Source organism: Mytilus trossulus, chromosome 10, assembly GCF_036588685.1.
Source record: "Mytilus trossulus isolate FHL-02 chromosome 10, PNRI_Mtr1.1.1.hap1, whole genome shotgun sequence".
Lineage (NCBI taxonomy): Eukaryota > Metazoa > Mollusca > Bivalvia > Mytilida > Mytilidae > Mytilus > Mytilus trossulus.
Genome location: NC_086382.1, coordinates 70,290,263 through 70,314,813, shown reverse-complemented (window position 1 = coordinate 70,314,813; position 24,551 = coordinate 70,290,263). Strand labels below are relative to the sequence as shown.

Genomic DNA, 24,551 nt, shown 5'->3' with positions numbered 1-24,551 from the left:
TTCAAGTTATTACATAGAATTGCATACACAAACTCATTTCTTGATAAAGATGGTTTAACAGAAGTACAGAAATGTGCACTTTTTGCACTAATACCATAGAAAGCTTATTAAATATATTTTGAGAATGTATGAACATCAAAAATATTTGGACAGTACTTCAAGATATATTAATAAAATGTGGATTTAGACTTAAACATATAGCGGCAACAGGTGTTATTGTTGGTATTGGGGACATTTATGACGCATATAATGTAGTACAACATATAATGTTCATTTGAAAATTTTATATTGATAGCTGTAAAAATTCAGGAGAAAAACCTTCTATGAAAGGTAGAATTGCATATTTGAAATACTGCATAGGAATAGAACAACATACAGTAAATTCCTTATCGCCTACATAAAAAAATATATAGATAAAAAATAGTTGCCATTACAATCTCTCCTATTTTATAACTGGTACGAAAATTATAGTTATATTTTGTTGTATGTCCTGCTGTTTAGAGTTGTTTTCATATAATAATAATATCTTCATGACCATACTTGAAACTGTACATGTGTGTAATTCTGCTTGATTGTTTTCTTTCTTTTTGTCAAAAATAAACCAATTACAAAAAAAATAAATGCACTTTTAGTTGAGATTGAGATAATAAGTTTATAATGTATAAAGATAACAATGCAGAATGAGTTATCAAATTGAGCAATGTCGATTGCTACGTCTGATACAAATTGAAAAAAAGGTAGCATGGATTTTGACATCTGTTGTTCATGTTGTTATTGTGTATTTCTTAACTGTTTGTTTAAGTCATAAGAAACGAGTGATCGATGAAAAATAATGTTCTTCCAATTCTTGAACCAACGTATACAAACATCATAAACTTAGTCTTCTGTACTCGAATTTATCATGTTTTTCGTGTAAATTTCGTAAAATCGTCATTTTTTTTTCAATCGGTCAGTGTTGTTGTGAAAATATGGCAGGTAATTAAAGTTCGTGTTTTGAAGCCGAAGTTTAACGATTGTCACCTGTTTGTCAACAATTGACGAAAAATAAACAAAAAATCATGGAAATTGAGCACGTGTTTAACATGTAAATACAGATAATAGTTAATTTAAAGGACATCCATGCGTATTGTGGTCACCGGATTTTTACGAGATGGGTCACACTGAGGTCACCTTGCATAAGGAAAATATGTCGGGGGAATTGCTTGCTGGAAGGAAGCAATTCAAATAAAGTAAACTTCTTCTAAATATGAATAAATTAAAGAATTTTCTTCAGAAAAAAGTATATGTACATAAATTTTATAATGAAAACTATCCATTGAGTTATAAAAAAACATATGCATTATTTTTTTTTGACTTGAGGTTTCTTATGACTTTAACCTTAATAAAACATCCAGATAAATTAATGGAATAGTAATGGACACACCGAACTAGTCTTTCACCGGATTTTGTAGTTGTAGCTTAATAGAACAGCCAGATTGATGGATTAAACAGTACTTAACACACCGAATTTTGTAGTTGTATTAACAACACCACAAGCTACGAATGTCCAGTAGAATATGATGTACGATAGAATATCTATAAGAAACGTTATTGCATAAAAAAACATAGTGAATGTAAAAGTACGACAAATTCTATAATAGTGAATCAGGTGAACATACTGGCTATCTGAATCAGATTTAAATGCTCCCCTCTTCCATATTGTATCCGAATTCGACATGTTTTCCCCTCAGTAAAACAGGACCAAAAATAAATTAATCGACAAAAAAAAATGACGTTAAAAAGTAAAATAATAAAAATATCGAATTCCGAGAAAAATTAAAAACAAAAAGTCCATAGTCAAATGGCAAAATGAAAGCTCAAACACATAAAATAAATAGATACCATAAGTCATGTTCCTGACAAAGTACAAGCATTTTCGAATTTCGAAAATTGGGGATTAAACGTGGTTTAATTGCTAGCCAAACCCCACAGTTTTTTGACAGTTACAAAGATTGATCTGGAAGGCGTCAACACTGTTCTTTTATCGATTTTCAAAATATTTTCTGCATTATAATTATGAAAAATAACTGTCTTACACCATGTCCATTCTTATGTTTGTCATTGCACAATATCATATCCCACACTGTGTGTAGTGCCAATAACTTAATCCATTGGATATATGATAGTGTAGTCCAGTAAACATTATTTACTTGTTTGTTCACATTTTAATCGTATTTGAATCAGCAAATCAAGTATCATGATTGTACATTTATTCTGAAGCCCCTTTTGTTTTTCCAATAATTTGTATTGATTAAACTAGCGATACACTATTTTACTTAATTTAACAATGAATTGGTTTTTTTTTTTATGTTAAATCACGGTCCCATGTTAGGAAAAAAATATGATTATGGTTTTAGTAAAGAGTCTGTAATTCAGTTGTTGTAGTTGTTGCTGTTTGGCATGATTAGATTTCGTGTATACCTGTGACGTTTCGTTTGAATTATATTGATTGTATTTTCAGGGTGTTTTAGTACGTTATAAGTTTTGTTTATTATTGTTGGCCCATCTGTGATATTTAAGTCTCTGAAATGTTATCGTTTAATTGGCATAAATATCCCAACTTCTTATTTATATATTACAACATCGACTTTGAAACCAGATGTTCGTGTTCGGTAGTTGAATATAACTAAGATATGTTTACTACAAGATAAAGACCATTGAATAAATTAAATAATACATACAAAGACAAGCCAAACAATTACTGATAATATATGTCTTTACTATATCAGTATCAAAGTACAATAGAACATTAGGATGTCATTCAAAACTACTTTTTACACTAAAATGTTAAAACAACATGCTATATTTTGTTTTGTTAAACGTTTTTGTTTTTCTACATAATATATCAAGTGGTTTGTTTTATGATTTTCACATCATAATTTTGAGACGCTGTTCTATCAAAATGATGCTTTTGTTATTTGCAATGATATGTATTTATATGCGTCTGTCCCGAATCAGGAGCAATCGTAAATATAACCGCACAGTACATAAAATCACACCAATCACTGACACCCAGAACATTTACCATAGTTGCGCCTGTCCCAAGGCAGGAGCCTCTGGCCTTTGTTAGTCTTGAGTATTTTCTAACTTTTGTTTATTTATATTTTTTTGAGGTCAGTGTGACGCATATTTTCACTGAACTAGTACACAATTCCGTTCTCAATTTTAGAAGGTGCGTTTAAGAATCAGATTTTGCATTAGATAAAGGCAACAGTAGTATACCGCTGTTCGAAAGTCGAAAATAGATTAAGAAAAACAAATTCTGGTTATCAACTAAAACTGAGGGAAACACATGTTAAAAGGAAGACAACGAAACAATAGAAACACTGCAACTAAAACCAAAAGACAGTGCAACACACTCAGAGACGAACTTTAAGACAAAAACTGCCTTTTTCTTGACTTGGTACTGAACATTTTTAAGAAAATATTGATTTCGTTTTTTCGAAAACACGTAGGACGTTTGTGACCAATAAAGTTTAAGGAAAACAGGGATTGTAAATATTTCTTCACAATACAACAAATAACACCAACATTGACACCTTGAACATAAACCATATATACACCTGTCCCAAATCAGAAGCCTTTGACCTTAAGTCTTGTATGATATCTAACTTAAGATCATTTATATGTTTTGGAGTTTTTTAAGATGACTCTAAGAATCAAACTTCGCATAAAACCAGTTGAACGTACAACTGTGCTAGGTGCAGCTACAGTTTGATGATTTCATTTTATAAATAAAAAAAAAAGCGTAGGGCGTATGTCACAACTATAGTTTATGAAAAAAATGTAATCGTAAATATAACTGCAGAGTACAACAAATCACACCAACCACTGACACTGTGAACATGAACCAGACAAGCAATGACAGATATAACAGCTAACAACAAATGATCCAGACAACATGATCTAGTACCTACACAAAAGACAGCAGTTTATATGAAAACATCACCATCAAACCTATAATTTATATTGTTTCCTTAAAAGAGTTCTTAAAAATCTCCGACTTTTTCTGTAGGTTTTTTTTTGCATTGTTATGTTTAAATTTGTTTCATTTGAATACTAGTATTTGAAAATGATATTTCAATAAGACTTAACGATGCGTACATTAACAAGAATAACATCATTTCGTGTCGAAATATGCAAAGTTCCATTGTCTAAATAATCCTACCGAGTTTAAAACTAAATATAACTTCTACCACTTTTTTAGTTGTCACAACGACATATTTTGTTTTGTGAAAATCAGACCATCAATTAAAACAATGCTATTCTTTTTTTTTTATTTGAATCCTATAATAAAATATGTCTTCACTGTTCTTTCCTCTTTGAATAACTGAAAACAAAACAAAAACAAAAAAACAAATTTACTATGCATGATGTTTTCGATTGTTTGTCTTTTTCTAAAACGAAATGTCGATAGTTCTAATTTATCATTTTACCTTTTTTAACAGACATGATTGATAATGTTTAAGAACTGATTAAACAATGTCAAACCAACTAATGATGTTTTATAATAGTTATTTTTGGCTTTGAACTATCTTTCAGTAACTGCGTGTACTCTCAGATATGTACATGTACTAAGTGTTTTTTTGTTGTTGGGATGAACAAGTACTTGAACCCTGTCACGTCCACATATAGCATGTATGTCCATGAGTGTCAATCTGATGAGTTATGCATTTTTAACTGGTTTTTATAGTTCGTTCTTGTGTTAGAATGTTACACCACTGTCCAATGTTTATGGGTTGATTGGGCACCCACTAATTTGTTAAAACCGCCACATTCTGTAGGTTTGTGACTGTCTAAAGTCAGTGGTTATCGTTTGTTGCTGTATAAGATATTTGTTTTTCGTCCATGAGTTGTCTTATTGGCAATCATACCACATCTTCTTTTTCTTATAATTTGGTTATCAAAATGCGAGTTTGTACAAAAGACAATGGAAAAATTTCATTTAACAGAATGAGGAAGTACCTACCGCTGACAGACAAATTTGAAGTTAGACTTGCAGGAACCATCATGCCAAAAATATCCGTTACTGTTATACCAAATCATACAATTCTGCGCCAATCCTCCGGATGGTTCATGACTACTTGTATACCAGTGGTTGTATGAGATTGGCTCTAAATTCTCTACCCATACCCATCTTCCTTCCGCAAACATGTCTGTACCGCCCAACCAAACCGTGTTAGGATGTACTGTGGATGGATTTTTTGTTGAAAATAAATGAATAAATGTATGTTCAAACATGGAACTTAGAGAAGTGTAAACAATGTTTACAATGTTTAAGCCAAAAAAAAAGATACAACGAAAATGAAAATACTAAATCCGAAACTATAATATTTATTACATGTAGGTGATATTAATATATAAGGGCTATCTATACACATGACTGAATAACTGAATTCGCTTTTAAGAGTAAAACAAAAGTGATGCAAAATGTTCCATTAATCACCAAATCCAGACATGTACTGTTTCCATCGATCTAAACCACTTGGTCACCTATACTTAACTAATAATTCAGATTTCGGTGGTTTAATGTAACAGTATATTCTCAGTTTAAAAAATATAACCAAGAAAGAGGTCGGCTAATAAATGCAAAGGTAGAATCCAATACGAAAATAAAGAATTGAACTTACCGTTTGTCATTGACTTGATAAACATCATTTCATCAGAATTTGATACAGTTGCAAGAAAACCGCCAAGTGAATAACATACACTCTAAAATTGTAAAGCTATGATAATTAACGTGTTGGTATTTAGTTTCACATAATAATCTTATCTATGCTATTTCTGAAATGACAGAATAAAACCAAACTGATGGAAAAGCTAATTCACGATCGCCATTACAAGTAGAGTTCAGTCGTAAAAAAAATCAACATAGAGCATAAGTTAAATGTTTGTATTATTGCCACTTGTATTTTCATATTTTGAATAGAGTTTTATCCCAGCATACTGAATGAACACAAAAGTATATCAAAGCTTATCAATCACAATAGTGGTTACGAAAAAAATAAGTGTACTCCGAATACATACACCTGTCATTGACTAAGTCACTATTGATTAATATTATACCTGAGCTTCCATCCATGTCATTTGTTGATGGACTAGCATAAAGTCCTTGTTTCTATACTTCACCCACATGTGGTCATTATGCCCGTCTGTAATAAAATATCATGATAAAAAATGTACGACAAAAACAAATAACTTCAATGGGCGACCTTTAGAGAAACATTTAGCAGCATCTTAAATTGATGGCTTAGATATATCTGTCTCCTAGACATCTGAAACTAAAAAAAGTAACTTTTGTTTATTACTCAAAAGAATTTTCCATATGCTTTTTTGCAAAATTGCATTGACAAGTATGGTTGCCTCTATTTGGATTATATATATAAAGGCCTCAATAAAAACTCATGTCGCTCATCAAATTTCTCTCACGACTTGAAATAATTCAAATCTCTAAAGAAGCAATATACTGTAAACCAACTTATTTTCGCGGATACGTTATTTCGCGTTTAGTCCTATTTAGTCCATTTCGCAGATGTTAATATCGCAAATTCCCAATTTACTAGAGGTGTTTAGATAAGTTAAGATCCAAGTTATGAAGATTCGCGACGATTTAAATTCGCGTCATTTTTCTTTTCGAGAAAGGCGCGAAAATAAATCGCTCGCGAAATTAAGTTGGTTTACAGTATTGCTGATATTTCCTGAATATCTTGAATAATAATATATAATTTGACACAAAACTAGAAATCATATTTTAAAATAGTCTTAGAGATTCACAACAAAGTATTATAAAAAGTTGTGCATACCTATTAAACAAATGTTCAGCAGGTAAACAGCAAATATCCATTGGCAAAAATAAACAACCATCGTAGTATCAATGTTGAAAATTAATAATTCAAATAAAAATATTGTAGTCGTATCGATATTCAAAACATTAAAACGAAATCTGATATCTTCTATCATAGCATGTGTTGATTTAGGATAACAGTGGTTGACATTTAAAAGATTTTAGTAGAAAACAATTATAAAACATTTCGGCTAGTATAGCAGACGCGCATCACGTCGACATCAGCCTTTTTTAAAACTTGGATAGGCATGCGACATGTGAGCTAACTGGTCATTTGTATGGAGAAAAAAAAAACGTTTGAGTTCCAATGTATTGGGCTATTCGAGTGAAAATAGAAATGAGCATAGGAAATGAATGTAAACTATTAAGACTATGACGAAGGAGTACCTTGTCTTTTCGACACCTATAATATGTTACCTTCCTCTTCACGGAGAAGCGGACGTAAGATTTCGAGTAGGAAATAAACATTAAAGAGATTATAACGAACAAATGAATATTATAACATAAGATTTTTAAGGCGAAAGTTTTTCTCGTACATTTCAAGGGGATATCTTCTTCTTTTAGTTTGTTGTCAACTCTATAAGTAAATGGCAACTGTCACAAAAAGACTTTATTTCTCCCTCATTAGTATCGCCTAAATTTATTTTCATTTTAAAATGTACATATATTTGTTTTAAGATCCCAAGTGGCAAGAGACATAAGATATAAAAGTATCGCCGGAAACTTCGCTCAAACTTGTTTTTTTCAAAATCAGGGTAAGCTCAATATTACGGCGCTAAAATGTCAGGTTTGATGTCTGCGACCAAATTATACTTATAACCATACTTGGATCTTTTTTTTAGGTCTTCAAATTGTTCGGAATACTAAGTATATTAAACCTAGTATAGATTACCTACACAAAGAAACCCTGAAAGATGGCACATAGCTTGAAAAGGTTTCCTTCATTCGTGTGCACCCTAAAATACGGCACATGGTGTGAAAATTTGTATATACTTTTGTTCAATCATAAAGACTGCACATATTGTGGAAAGATTACTATTCGTAGTGTGCAGTTACAGAATTTAGTTGCAATTAGTTGGAAACCGGTATTGGTCACTACAACATTCCCGTACAGATATGAAAATATGCAGCATCGAAATACAAATACAAAAAACAACTACACCCCTATTCATAAACTCATAAATGACAGGACTTGGTTTACATTCTTCGGCAAATCTTAATTTTAGTATCGGCAATATATTGCCCTTACTTGTAGGTTTTATATATGAAAAGGTATCTTTAAAAGACTGTCTCAATTCTCGACCGACATAATGAATCATTCCGTTTGCTTGAACCACGAAATAATGAGAATTCTTTTGAAAACTTTGTAAACCGGCATATTTGCAGAATTTGCTATTTTGTTTTCATTTTATTTATTTTTCTAGAAATTGGATTGTAAAATTTTAATCATTTGAAGATAGCTTTAAATCTTGATATGAAGACCCCGTTGTCAATCCAACTTTTAACAAAAACGTATATTTGCTTTGACATTTTATTTAGTACGGTAACTAAAATGACCTTCAAACTGGACACTGGACGAGTCAATATTATGTTTTATTAATGAAAGTTAAGGTATAAAAGGTAAGAGTTCCCACTTCTTCTATTTTCACATAATTTTCCGAATACAGGGATGATAGATTATTTTTAAAAAGCCTATTGTGGAGATAAAGGAGAAAGTCAACCAATAAGACGTTTTGTTCTATTAAAAAGTAATTTTCTTAAGAGAAATGCCGAAATACATTTTACGCACGGGTTCGGCAGGTCATAACAAAAAAACATGTTTCAATCTCATTAGAATATGTTAAAATAACAATTAATTCTAAACTTAAGTAAATATGTCCGATCTGCCTATTTTTTGACATCAAATGTCAATATGATTCTGTAACGCTGTTGTTGTAATTTGTTGCTGCTTAGCATGTTTTGTTTTATTTATGCGTTTGAATTCTACTATTTGTCCACCTTGTGTCTTTTTGTACGATATAGATTATGCCCATTGTTAAAGGTTGTTTTGTGATCATTAAGTCTATAGTGTGCATTCGTCTAAATGACATCAATACCACATCTTTTATATATATATTGCAATATCGACGTTGAGACCGCATTTTTGAATTTTGCAGTGATTTTGTTTTATGTTTATACAAGATATAGGTTATTACAAGATTGAGGTCATTCAAGGGAAATTCCGCGATTTTTTACTTATCATCTAATTATGTTCATCTTAACATAAAAAACACATTTGCAAAGTTTTAAATTTATATTCCTTCTAATAACGGAGAAAATCAAGTATTTGTAACTTTTTTGGTTGAATTCTCGAGTGGGTCGTGACGTATTAGCCCGATTTGTTGAATTCTGGGAAAAAATAAAATCTGTTTAACTCTTATAGCTTATCGACAATATACGTAATTAAAAGCGCACAGCTGACAAATGGTCGTAGTTATTAACCACAATATGAGAATGAACGAAAATGAATATGCATATACCGTTTTGTATTGATTGAATAAAACTCCTATAAAATTATCTCTAGTAAATGTTTTCGAAAAAATTTCATTAATTATTGTTGAGATTTTTTTCATAAAATATTTATTAAACATTTTTACTGATATTGAACTGAAAATATTTCAGTTTTATTTACCGTTATTGTTTTGATTATCATTTCAATGCAACTAATGTGTGAGCAGCGTGTGTATATTATTTTGTAAAGGTCACTGTATATTTCTCGGCTTGTATTGAGGTCAATTCGTTTACCTTGTAGCTATTTAGCCGCAGGTGTGAGTTCAAGCGTACACAGGTATGAATGTTGTTATTTGGAAAGGATAAACAGAAAGGATTAGAAAGAGTATGATGTGGTAATCCACTAAGATTTAATACACGATGAGAATAAAGATACAATAATTAAATTGTGTAAATTAATTGAAAATAAAATTCAGATTCGTAATTCCGAAAGTGTATAAAAATAACAGGAAACAATTTTGATTACTTTATGAAGTAAAAAATAGTAGTTTTAATCTTTAATAAAACTGAATGCAATATTACCCAATTTGATATACCATTGCACATCTGTTTGATATCATTGACTTTACCGGAATTTCTTAACTTGTTTTCAAATCTTAAGCTAAGGCAATTATTTTGCGGATTTTTGTACATTTTTAAAAAATTCTATGATTATACTTGTGCATTGTTGAACATGATAGCCGTCATTAATCCAAATAAGTAATACAGTAGTTGTAATAAAACTTATATTTTAGACATGCATAACTGATATTGACGAATTTAGAATAGTTCTTCCCTACATCGTTGTTCTTAAAACAATCATTATTAGTATACATGTAAGTTTCCTGACGTATAAGCGCCATTGAGGATGAGCTCCAGAGAAAGCAGACTAGTAGCGTTTCGTTAGTTTGTTTGCTTGCTTGTATAGATAAACGATAGAATTATCATACAAACATTTATAGTCAACACAACCAGAAAGAGTTCCCATCGTTGGACGGGGAAATATGCAGGCTTCCAAAAAGGAACAAGTGACATGTCTAACTCTGAATAGTTAGAAAACGGACTATCGACATCGACCGCATGTTCTGAAACTTCATGCATATATACGTATACGTTTATGATAGTGATGAGTTCTTGCGTCTGACAAACACAATTCATTTTTTTACATAAATAAGGCCGTTAGTTTTCTCGCTTGAATTGTTTTACATTGTCTTATCGGGGCCTTTTATAGCTGACTATATGCGGTATGGGCTTTGCTCATTGTTGAAGGCCGTACGGTGACCTATAATTGTTAATGTTTGTGTCATTTTGGTCTTTTGTGGATAGTTGTCTCATTGGCAATCATACCACATCTCCTTTTTTTTTTATAAATTCCTTCATGGTTATATCTTGCCTTACGTTTATATTCATTTGTAAGGAAATTACTCAAAATAGTTATTTGAAAATTCTGATTGTAAGATGTACATTCATTTTAATACAGAAATTTCGTCTATATATTAAGTTTCACAAGTGTATAACACGGATAAGCTCTGAAGGTACATTACTCCCATTTTGTTTGGGTGTGAACCATCGATGTTAATTTACAGCAATATCAAAGAATAAGATGATGATGGTAGAAAGAACTATGGGCGTCATGTGGCAAATATTACATGCATATCGGACTATGAGTTGTCAATCTGTATGAAAAGATTTCCAATACAACCATATTATTGAGAAGGAATGTTTACATGCTACACTCTCGTACTAGTATTACAGGGTTCTTGTGGCGTTCACCTTACACACACAACTTTTTAAGGATTTAAAAAAAACAAAAACAGAACCAATTAAATGTCATATTTTTTTTTTTAATATAACCAAAAGTCTTTTATCTGACAAGAATACCCCTTTTTAGCGGACAAGTAATTTATTCTTTTTTCTGTTATTGAATACCAAGAAAGAAAATAAATCCCAAAATTAATTCGAAACTTTGATACTCAATAGTTTCCCAGCAAAATATTCCCATCCTTTGGTTATAATTAGTGTTCGTCCAGTGGCATATACAACAAATGTGATGACGAATTCATTCCTTTGTTCGAGAACAATCTTATTGAAATATAAATCTGTGATTTTACTATGTCCACAACTTCGATGAACCAAAGCAAGTTATACATCGACCTGTATTTAAATCAAATTGGTTCTCTTCTTCTTCTTCTTCTTCTTCTGGTATACAATAGTCTATCGACATTCGATGATTACATACTGTTGGCATACGTGGACTAGTCTATTTACAAAACTTTTACCCCAATTTATTCGAAATAATTTTTTTTCTTGTGTTCAATGTATACATGTATATATTTTAAATTGCGCTATAATTTTCTACCCAGTCGTATAAACGAACCGTCGACAAGTGCGTACATTTTTTTAAATCATTTTTCTGGTATGTTCCAATCTGTTCTTCACTATTGACAATGAGTATATTTTACATTTTCCAAAATTCACCCTTGGAAAAAATATTTATTAGATTTTAATTTCATCAAATGTTATTTTTTTGGTATTATTTTTATTTTTATGAACAATATTCTTTACACCAGATATTTTATTTATAAACAAGCGTATGAGTTTAGTAATGACAAGTATGACAGTTGTATATTATACATCTGATAATTCAAAATGGAAAGTTATAAGTTATCGGCCGTGTACACTGATCAATACCTTCAGAAGTGAAACAATGCATGAACTTGCAAGTCCGACAGGAAATCGCTTCAATACCTGGACGTGTCAACTCACATCCCTCACAATACCTTTGGAAGTAATAGCTTTAGTCATGCTGGTGATCAGATCTGAGGGAAGATCCGAATTTATTTGAATAAAAATTATTACTTTAAAGAATTATGAACAAATAAGATTTTCGAAAACAATTTTCACGTAACATTTATTTATGATTTCAACTTTGACTTTATACCTAATTCCAATATTAACAGTTTAAAAACAACAGACCACGGTAATTTAAAAAAAAAAATAAGAATATGTTCCGTATCAAGTTAGTTAGTCAGATAAAACAACCGTACGATTGACAAGATATCGACACGCAATTACGACTACATCGGTTACTGTAGTTTTGTTTCTTTGTGGTTTATAGACATATCGATGTTAAAAATCGGGAAAGAAAACAAAATGGCTGAACGAAGAGAATTGATACTCTAAATTTAAAATCGATGGTGATCGCTTATCTAGCGGAATAAAACTTTAATATCTATGAATTTGAGCATTTTTATACAGAATGAACATAATATCAATTTTTGATTTTTTTTCGAAGTTTCCCTTTCAACAGACCAGATGAAGGTCATTGAACAGACAAGATAAAGGGACAGTCAACAGCTACTGATACAATTTCACCTTACTTTGTCAGTTCCGAAGGTACAATAGGACAGATCAAGATGTTTAATTTTTCAAAACAAGAGTTTTCAAACTAAAATGTCGAAAATGTTTTATATTTTGTTGATTTAAGATGCACATATTGTTTTGTTTGTTTTATACCTCTCTTAAAAAAGAAATTAAGTAAACTTTTTTACGTCTGAATTTTTCAGACGCTGTTCAATTTGCAGTTCAAGGTCATATTAAAGTTTTATTAAATAAAAGTTCTATTTATTTCATCCACAAAGTTTATTGACAATAAAGAGCAAAGAATAACAGCAATCGTGAAAATTACTACACATTACAACATCAAGTTTAACCCTCCGAACAGAAATGAGACAAACAAAGAAAGAAATAACAACACATAATCCAGCTTGCAGAAAATGTAGCAGTGTTACTGGGAATACATTTATGTCTTCCCGGCTATTATCATTACTTTTCACAGAATTTGTATTTGCAGTGACTTACCTGATCATGAGTTCGTATATGCTTTGAACTCATCCGTTTGTTCATTTTTTTATGTTTTGAATATGTTTAAGTTGAATATTTGACTTGGATATTTGAAGTAGACACTACTTTGCATAAATCAACAAGAAAACAATCGTTTAGTGTTTAGACAAATTTGTCGTTTAATTGGTCAAAATTCTACTGGCTGTGTTTTCCTACCAAATTTCAAACTCACCGCGATGTGTCACAAAACTGACTTCAGTCACTTTCAGTTTCTAACAAAATGTTTTGATTTTCATAAATCATATCACAGTTTCGACACTTGGATCTACTTCAGTTAAATATTGAACAAAAAAACTATTAAAGTTTTTCTGGACCACTGATTTACGATGTTTATGATACAAAACACGTTCAGCAACGACATAGCTTATTGTTTAAACCGTACCCTAATTCAAACATTGTTGTTCTTATATTTTATTTGCATCACGTAATTTAATCTTTAATCACTGTTTACTGATCTTTTTTCTTTGTATGACTGAAAAAAATATTAAACAGATGTATTATTAAAATAAATTATGGTCTCGATTATGTGTCCTTTTTATTTTTTTACCGGAAGGTCAAACTTTCAAATTCATTGCCAAACCGTTTTTAACAGATATGAAAAATGCGAAATAAAGAACGTTAACAAGAGCTCTTTTCCTGTGCTTTGTGTTTGTAGTTTTTTGCTGCTTATGTACAGATATTATGCCTTTGGTGGATATTTCATTTTTCTATTATCTTAAAATGTATTGAACAAATTAATATTTGGATAACAAACTGGAAGCCAGTTATTTCATAAAAATAATGTAAATATAAATTCAAGACGATGAGTTAGTACCTACCGCTGACAAATAAATTTGTAGTTAGCCTTGCAGTTAACATCTTGCCAAAAATATCCATTATGGTTGTGCCAAATCAAACAGTTATCGGCTGATCCCCCGCTAGGTTCATGACTTCCCATATACCAATAGTTATATGATATTGGCTCTAAATTCTCTATCCAAACCCATCTTCCTTCCGCAAACATGTCTGTACCGCCCAACCAAACCGTGTTAGGGTATACTGTGCATAGTGAAAATTATAAAAACATAATAATATATAATCAATGTTGAAACTTAGAAATGTGATGAGTGTATACTTGAAAATGATCCCATTATAAAACAGAAAGCTTTAATTGTTTGTTGTTCCTTGCTTTAAACAATTTTAAGCCATTAAAAAAGATAATCAGATACAAAGAAGTTTTAAATATTCAATCCAAAAATAAGATAGTTATTACATGCATATGATATATTAAGTGCCATACACATGATTGAATAACTGAATTCGGACTTCTTAAACAAAGGTTCCTGATTCGATCACCGTTCTTGGTTGAAAATGTTACTACCTCGACACCATTTGCGAGTATTGCCTTGAAAAACGATGATAGTCGGTCGGAAAGGGACGATAAATGGCTGACTCGTGTTAAGAGAGAGAGAGAGCAATATCATTTGCACGTTAAAGATAAGGCTAATGCCGGTACAAGACAGCACTCGCACCTGCAAAGTGGAGAGGGATTCATATAAGTTGCTCAAATCCATATATGTCTAAACTTACTGCTTTTAAGAGTAAAACTAAAGTGTTGCAAAATGTTCAATTTACAGAAATATTCACCAAATTCTGCCTCTTCTTAAATTTAGAATTTTAACTGTTGTAAATGTATTTAAACTTAGTATATATACCATTTTCACGATCGCCAATACATTTTGTCTGTATTCCTGTACCAAGTCAGGAATATGACAGTTGTTATCCATTCGTTTGATGTGTTTGGACTTTTAATTTTGCCTTTTGATTTTTGATTTTCCTTTTTGAATTTTCCTCGGAGTTCAGTATTTTTGTGTTTTTAATTTTTAAAGGGGGCGTAGTTCTATATTCATATCAGGAGATTCTTACATACAGCTGATGAATGTATTGAATAATCGCACGAAAAGTAAATATTGGTACTGGGGGAAATAAAAGCAGCCTGATATTTATATCTTATTTGTGATAAAGTATTGTGTCTTGACTTTTTGTTGAATCATTTTTCAGACGATCCGATAATTTTTGATATTCTTGTTTGGTGGAATTGTTTACGCAATACATAAATATCACTGTGGTATACCTCCATTTGATGAAATGTCAGCAAAACGAACACTGATGTACACGCTTGCTGTTACAGTTAAGATTTAGGAAAAAAACGACATGGTTAGAAAAAGGAAACAATTACACCATTATAAATTTAAACTCAATTTTATACACTTGTACGTGTTTATTTCAAAACAAATGTATTCTATTTATAAAATAAATAAACGTCGTAAAAATAATGCACTATATATTTTATTGTTCTTCCCTAGCTAGTCGGGATTCGAACTAATGATTAACATGATACTTGGATATCGAGACAACTCCGCCTGCACTAAAATCATCGCTCTAGAACACGCTGCCACCTATACTGAACTTATAATTCAGCTTTTGGTGGCCTAGTCTTACCTTTTTTCGTCAACAGAATCTAGATTTTTAACACAGACTTATCTTAAACTGACTTTTAATATGCGTTTTGTTATGCGTTAACTTTTCTTCATTGGCTAGAGTGATAGGGGGAGGGTTGAGATCTCATAAACATTTTTAACCTCGCCGCATTTTTGAGCCGGTCCTAAGTCAGGAGCCTCTGGCTTTATTAGCCTTGTATTATTTTTACTTTTAGTTTCTTGTGTATAATTATGAGATAAGATAAACATTTAAGTTAAAGAAAAGTAAGATACATTAACAGAAATAATCATTTTGATTGGTGATATTAAACTGTGCAACACATCCATTTTTGGGGTCACCAGTGAAGGTGAGACACAGTTGAAACACAATTTAGATTCAGAACTAGTCTAAATATCAGCACAACAATGTTAAATCTAAAACATTGCGGAAGCAAATTCGGATTCTTCCGTCGCTGGGATTCAAACTCGTGATATTGGGATATTGAGGCAACACTGCAACACTACATTGTTTCCATCAATCTAAACAACTCGGTCACACATACTGAATTTATAATTCAGATTTCGGTGGTTTAATGTTACCTAACCTTCTCAGTTTAAAAGAGTATAAAAAAGATAGAGATCGGCTTACAAATTTAAAGGTAAAAACTAATATGAAAAAGGAGAAAATAACTTACCGCTTGTCATTGACTTGATAAACTTCATGTCATCAGAATTTGATACAGTTGCTAGACAATCGCCAAGTGAATTATATACGCCCTACAATTATAAAGCTATAACAAGTAACGTGTTGGCATTTAGTTAAACATTATTATCTTATCTATGTGCTTTCGAAACTGATAGAATATAAACTATAATTTTCAAAATATACTGCTTTTTTGACACCATAAAAATGTAAGGAAAAGCTATTTTTTTTTATCGTGTCACGATATCAAAATATAGCCCATACAAATAAGTTTCATTCGTAAAAACAAATCAACATAGAAAATAAGCAAAATGTTGGTATATTGTAATATGGGTTTACAAATTTTGACAAAAGTTAAATATGGCATCCCCACCATACTGAGAGAACACAAAATCATATTTAAGTTTATTTATCTAAGTAGTGGAATAAGGAATATAATAATGTTAACAAATAAGTTTATTCCGATCGGGGTCATATGCTGTAAATTCATTATTATTTTTTGGGTACCAATTTTCGTGGATTTCGAACCACGAAATAAAATGTTCAACAATAACAAATTTTTCATAGGCTTGTATGCATCTTTCGGCAAGACTTCGAAATTGAATATCCACGAGCCTGTAAGTTTTACTCAATTCACGAAAAAGTTTTCCCAAGAAATGATATGAACCCACAGTAGCACCTTTTCCACAGATTCCAATAACTATTGAACATTATTATACCTGAGCTTCCATCCATGTCATTTTTTGATGGACTAGCATGAAGTCTTTGTTTCGATATTTCACCCACATGTAGTCATTATGACCAGCTGCAATAAAATATCATAATGCAATTTACGACAAATATACAAATAACTTCATCGGGCGATCTTTCTAGGAACATTTATTAACTATTATTTTAAGATTTGAGATGACCTAGATATAAACTTGTTGTTAGACATCTGATACTACAAAAAGTAACTTTTGTTCATTACTCAAAAGAATTATTCCAGATGCCTTCTTTCAAAATGGCTACATTTGTATGGTTACCTTAAGTATGATTTTATATATGAAGGACTTTATTACATTTACATAAAATTGAGAATAGAAATGGGGAATGTGACAAAGAGACAACAACCCGACCATATAAAAAAAACATCAGCAGAAGGTCACCAACAGGTCTTCAATGTAGCGAGAAATTCCCGCACCCGGAGGCGTCCTTCAGCTAGCCCACAAACAAATATATACTAGTTCAGTGATAATGAACGCCATACTAATTTCTAAATTGTACACAAGAAACTAAATTAAATTACACAAGACTAACAGAGGCCAGAGACTCCTGACTTGAGACAGGCGCAAAAATACGGCGGGATTAAACATTTGTACGAGATCTAAACCCTCCACATATATCTCTAGCCAATGTAGAAAAGTAAACGCATAATAATACGTACATTTAAAATTCAATTCAAGAGAAATCCGAGTCTGATGTCAAAAGATGTAACCAAAGAAAATAAACAAAATGACAGTTATACATAAATAATAACAGACTACTAGCAGTTAACTGACATGCCAGCTCAAGACTTCAATTAAACTGATTGAATGATTATGATTTCATCATATGAATATCAGGCACAATCCTTCCCGTGAGGGGTTTAGTATCATATCATCATAACATATAATATATGAGAGAGGAATATAACCCGTGTCATGCCAACAACAGGTTTTTGAATAAATGTGTTTAGTTCCGATGCAAAGACCCTATAAGTGAATCAATATTAACGCCAAAATATGCAATCTTTGATGACCTGACAACGGTATCGTAACTATACTCCTTCTTAATAAGCCTATTTAAAGGTTTTGTTAGTTTCTGCGGTGAATACATACATTTTTGTTCTTTATAATGAATTTTTCTATAAAAAATTGATGTGAAATACCTAAACGTATAAGAAGTCTGCATGTTGAGCTATATTTACGAATGATGTCCTTATACCGATGATAAAATTTAGTAAAGGTTTTGCCTAGTTTGTGATATCTAAAACCCTAATGTAATAATTGACCACATATGATATGTTACACTCCTCATCACGGGGAACTGTACGTAAGATTCGAGTAGGAAATACACATTAAAGAGTTTATAACGAACAAATTATAACATTAGATATTGAAGGCGAAATTTTTTCTCGTATATCTCAAGAGGATATCTTCTCATAAGTGTTTTTTAAGTTTCGCTCAAATGTCCATGCCCATCTTGATATTGTCAAATCATATATCATTTGATTACAAGTCTTTATATTGACTTTTGAAATTCAGTTTGTGTTTTGTCGGATTAAGCCGTTCAGTAAAGCTTATGTCCCTCCTTGATTGCGACTTGATAACATTGGATATATCATACCTATCTTAGTGGGAAAATAATCAAAGATATTTGGCTGTTATTGAGGCCAATCATACATGCGATTAGTTTGCATATCACAATGGTACTGAGATAAAATGTTTTTGTACAAATATTAAATAAGTTAAGTTAAAAACGCTTGTGGACATTTTTTTTCTCTCCATAGATGAGAAAATTCTCATAAATATGACTCCATGTCTCTTACGAATATATAACAAACAGTTGTTTTGTGTAGTTGATGTGTATACATTACAGATGTTTCTTAAAATGGTATTTGAGTATTTCATAATATGCCCGCCCCCCCCCCCCACAATAATGCAAATTTTCTCTAAAGACAACACAGTACAATTATCGCGGTATTGTATTGCCTATATTATCATTCAGCACGACATCGTCAATCTGAGCAGTCGAATTTTCTTGGTAAATTTTAATTCTGGTTAAATTTAAATTTAATTAAGCTTTTTATTTGGAGAGTTTTTTGTTTGATACTGATGTTTGAATTATATATGATATGTGTAGATATATATGTATGAATTGTATAAAAAAAGAAGATTTGGTATGATTGCAAATGAGACAACTATCCACAAAAGACCAAAATGACAAAAAAAATAACATCTATAGGTAACCGTACGGCCTTCAACAATGAGCAAAGCCCATACCGCATAGTCAGCTACAAAAGGCTCCGATAAGACTTACCAACTATAGGTCACCGTACGGTCTTCAACAATGAGCAAAGCCCATACCGCATAGTCAGCTATAAAAGGCCCCGATAAGACCCGATGAATTGTGTTTATTTCTTATTAAATATGGAAAATCGGCGTTGTCGTACGACTATCCACTTTACAAAGTATTTGGTATTTATTATAGCCCTTTATGGCGTGTATATTCAGAGTATTTATGTATACTTGGATATTTGGTACAAGTATTTGTTATACTAGGATATTTGTTACACTTATTGATTATACTTGGTTATTTGGTGCAAGTATTTGTTTTATGTCTACATCGATGGGTGTTTTATACCAGGAGAATACAAAAACAATATTGATATGGACTGAAGATCGACATCCTATTGAAAAATGGAGACAATATATCTAGGGGGCAATACAATTACAGATCACACAAAGATCAAAATGAAAGAAAGAAGTAAAACAAAACCACTACAAACATAAAGATAAATATATATAACAATGGATGCACTGAAAAAAAAACACCTAAGGGAACTGAAGTGCTCTGGAAGAATAAACAGGTTTTGCTGAACTTATGGAACCAGTCATATTTATAAATGCAGGTATAATTCGATGAAAGTTCGCATTTGATAATAATTTCATTATCGAAAAACACAGAAGGGATTATGGTAACGACATATCTTACATATCCATGGTTATATGAGAAATAGATTCATACAGTAGTTTATAGTAAGTCAGGTTTGTTTTCGTGTATTGTATTTTACTTAAACGACTTTCTGGTTTTAATTGATTTGCATTTCGTCATGTCGGGGTCTTGTATTGCTTGTTATACTGTATGATATTTGCTCATTGTTGAAGCCAGTTCACTGACGTATAGTTGATATAACGTACTAATTTTGTCACTGTAAGATAGTGGTCATATTGGCAAAACGTACGGAGGAATGTGTTATTATCTTTTATTATACCTCAGTTATCATTTTCTATATAATATAAGTACAAAATATTTTCACTATTTTTATAGCGTTGAAATATAAAATATAGTTGGATACTATCATGACTATTGGACCTCTGAAAAATCATTTGAGGGCAAGCATCATTATTATTAGAGTGAACGAATAATTCAGTGTTAATTACTCGTCGGTAAAATAATCTAGATTTGTAACACAGTATATGATATGTAAGGCATAATGATTGAATTAATAACTGTAACAGATTAGCTTATATCGTTAATGATTGTAGGATGCAGTCAGAGAAATTGTTTTACGAACGTCTTAACAATTGACACCCCTATAACAGATACATCCGTCGGATCACCGGTGAAGGTGGTACATGGCTTTACACACATGTTATATTCATATAGGTAGCAATGTCGATCATTGAAGGAAATCATATTTTTACATTATATCATCTGTTTTTTTTCTATGTACGATAAATTCGTCCGTATACTATGGCAACAACATGTAAACGTTGATTGTAATAACAATAATGAAGCAAAATGACTGGAAACAGCAGCGACAATATACGTTTCAAAACTTATAATCATTCATGGAGATTAAGGTTTCAAGGCAAGAAGCCGTAACCTATCAGTGTTGTAAAAATACAAATGAAACATCAAGCGTAGAGATTTAAACATTAGTTTATACATCCTCTAAATGTCATAGAAGGAAATAGTTATCAAAGGTACCAGGATTATAATTAAGTACGCCAGACGCGGAAAGTCTGTTATCAAATCCCATTTTTTAATATGGCAATGTCAATCAGTTAAGATGGACGACAAAGCTACACGTTAACCAGTTTTGAACAAGGCTACAGAAAAAACCCATGTCGAACGAGGACAAAGCTACATGTAAAACCAAAATTGGACGACAAAGCTACGTGTAAAACTAAGTTTGAACAAAGCTACATGAAAATCCAAGTTGACGACAAAGCTACGTGTAAAATAAATTTTGAACAAAGCTACAGGAAAACCCACGTTGGACAAGGACAAAGCTACACGTTTAATCCATATTGAACGACAACGCTAAATGTAAAACCCTATGTTGGACGTCAAAGCTACATGTAAAACCCTATGTTGGTTGACAAAGCTACATATAAAACCCTATGTTGGACAAAGCTAAATGTGAACCCTATGTTGGACGACAAAGCTACATGTAAAACCCTATGTTGGACAAAGCTAAATGTAAACCCTATGTTGGACGACAAAGCTGCATGTAAAACCTTATGTTGGACAATGCTAAATGTAAACCCTATGTTGGACAAAGCTACATGTAAACCCTATGTCGGACGACAAAGCTACATGTAAACCCTATGTTGGACAAAGCTAAATGTAAACCCTATGTTGGACAAGGCGTATGAAAACCCAATGTTGGACAAAGCTACATGTAAACCCTATGTCGGACGACAAAGCTACATGTAAACCCTATGTTGGACAAAGCTAAATGAAAACCCTATGTTGGACAAAGCGTCTGAAACCCCAATGTTGGACAAAGCTACATGTAAACCCTATGTTGGACAAAGCTACATGTAAACCCTATGTTGGACAAAGCGTATGAAAACCCAATGTTGTACAAAGCTAAATGTAAACCATATGTTGGACAGAGCTAAATGTAAACCATATGTTGGACAGAGCTAAATGTAAACCGTATGTTGGACAAAGTTAAATGTAAACCGTATGTTGGACAAAACTAAATGTAAACCCTATGTTGGACAAAGCTAAATGTAAAACCCTATGTTGGACAAGGACATTGCTACATGTAAAACCCGAGTTGGGCAACAACGCTACATGTAAAACTAATGGTGGACAAACCTACAGGAAAACCCATGTTGGACAAGGACAAAGCTTCATGTAAAACCTCTGTTGGACAAAACTACATGTTAAACCCATATCGGACGAGAAAGCTACGTATAAACCCATGCAGGACGACAAAATAACATATAAAACTTCGCAAAACCCATGTAAGAGAAAGTAACATGTAAAACCCACAATGGACGGAACCACTACATATAAAACCCATGTTGGACGACAACGCTACATGAAAAACCCATGTTGGACGACACGCTACATGTAAAACCCATGTTGGACAACAACGCTACATGTAAAACCCATGTTGGACAAAGCTAAATGTAAACCCTATGTTGGACAAAGCTAAATGTAAACCCTATATTGGACAAAGCTAAATGTAAACCCTATGTTTGACGACAAAGCTGCATGTAAAACCTTATGTTGGACACTGCTAAATGTAAACCCTATGTTGGACAAAGCTACATGTAAACCCTATGTCGGACGACAAAGCTACATGTAAACCCTATGTCGGACGACAAAGCTACATGTAAACCCTATGTTGGACAAAGCTAAATGTAAACCCTATGTTGGACAAAGCGTATGAAAACCCAATGTTGGACAAAGCTACATGTAAACCCTATGTCGGACGACAAAGCTACATGTAAACCTTATGTTGGACATAGCTAAATGTAAACCCTATGTTGGACAAAGTGTATGAAAACCCAATGTTGGACAAAGCTAAATGTAAACCATATGTTGGACAGAGCTAAATGTAAACCCTATGTTGGACAAAGTTAAATGTAAAACATATGTTGGACAAAACTAAATGTAAACCCTATGTTGGACAAAGCTAAATGTAAAAACCTATGTTGGACAAGGACAACGCTAAATGTAAAACCCGAGTTGGACGACAACGCTACATGTAAAACTAATGTTGGACAAACCTACAGGAAAACCCATGTTGGACGACAAGGACAAAGCTACATGTTAAACCCCTGTTGGACAAAACTACATGTTAAACCCATATCGGACGAGAAAGCTACGTATAAACTCATGCAAGACGACAAAATACCATATAAAACCTCAAGCAAAACCCATGTTAGAAAAAGTAACATGTAAAACCCACAATGGACGGAACCACTACATATAAAACCCATGTTGGACGACAACGCTACACGAAAAACCCATGTTGGACGACAACGCTACATGTAAAACCTATGTTGGATGACAACGCTACACATAAAACCCATATTTGAAAAAAACACATTTAACACCATGTTGAAGAAAGATGCAAGTAAAACCCATGTTTAGGTAAAATGCAAGTAAAACAATTATTGGAGAAAGATGCATGTATATCCTTATTGCAGAAATCTACATGAAAAATCCAAGTAGGATTTCAGTTAATCATTTTAAACAGATGGACAAATGTCTGGCTACTAAATTATAATCCTGGTACCTTTGATAACTATTTACACCACTGGGTAGATGCCACTGCTGGTGGACGTTTCGTCCCCGAGGGTATCACCAGCCCAGAAGTCAACACTTCGGTGTTGACATGAATATCAATAATGTGGTATTTTTTATAAATTTCCTGTTAACAAAACTTTGAAGTTTTCGAAAAACTAAGGATTTTTTTATTCCAAGCATAGATATTAGCCGTATTTGGCACAATTTTTTGGAATTTTGGATCCTCAATGTTCTCCAACTTTTTTACATGTTTGGCTTTAAAAATATTTTGAAATGAGCGTCACTGGTGAGTCTTATGTAGACGAAACACGCGTCTGGCGTACTAAATTATACTCCTGGTAACTTTGATAACTATTGACACTTAAAAGACAACAAACGCAAGTATACGTTATTCGCAAATTTATCTTTTTGCATTGTGTATTTTTATTTACTAAAGAACTTATTTATGTGTCATTGCATGGCAATATCATTATTATGCATTTGTTTCAGACTATTATATCATAAATACAAATCATAGAATAAAATAAACAGTATAACATACACAAACAAATGTAGAGTTGAAGAAGTCAACATATAGTTTGATTTTTGCTTAGAATAAACCTTACACACGGAGGAATATTCTGAATTGTTTTTTCCTATTTGATTTTAACAATTCGAAAACAAAGAGATGGTTAATCAATAATATAAACGGTATGCTAACAAACATTCTACGGCTCACCGATTTACCATAACAATAAGCACATACTTACAACTTCTCGCCCAATCAAATTGCTTG

The 24,551-nt window shown here is 32.1% G+C and overlaps 2 protein-coding genes across 2 annotated transcripts; both read right to left on the bottom strand.

The window, feature by feature from the left end:
* Positions 1-4,308: 4,308 nt before the first annotated feature.
* Positions 4,309-7,626, bottom strand: LOC134686589 (perlucin-like protein). Its single transcript, XM_063546262.1, has 5 exons — positions 6,843-7,626; positions 6,106-6,191; positions 5,670-5,751; positions 5,009-5,228; positions 4,309-4,369 (listed from the first exon to the last, which is right to left on the bottom strand). Exons 1-5 carry the CDS (start codon positions 6,997-6,999, stop codon positions 4,345-4,347), a joined length of 570 nt encoding a protein of 189 aa, XP_063402332.1. The 5' UTR covers positions 7,000-7,626; the 3' UTR covers positions 4,309-4,344.
* Positions 7,627-13,438: 5,812 nt separating this feature from the next.
* On the bottom strand, positions 13,439-16,547 carry LOC134686588 (perlucin-like). Its single transcript, XM_063546261.1, has 3 exons — positions 16,470-16,547; positions 14,134-14,353; positions 13,439-13,787 (listed from the first exon to the last, which is right to left on the bottom strand). The coding sequence occupies exons 1-3, from the start codon at positions 16,495-16,497 to the stop codon at positions 13,763-13,765; spliced, it is 273 nt and encodes a 90-aa protein (XP_063402331.1). The 5' UTR covers positions 16,498-16,547; the 3' UTR covers positions 13,439-13,762.
* Between the last annotated feature and the right edge of the window lie 8,004 nt (positions 16,548-24,551).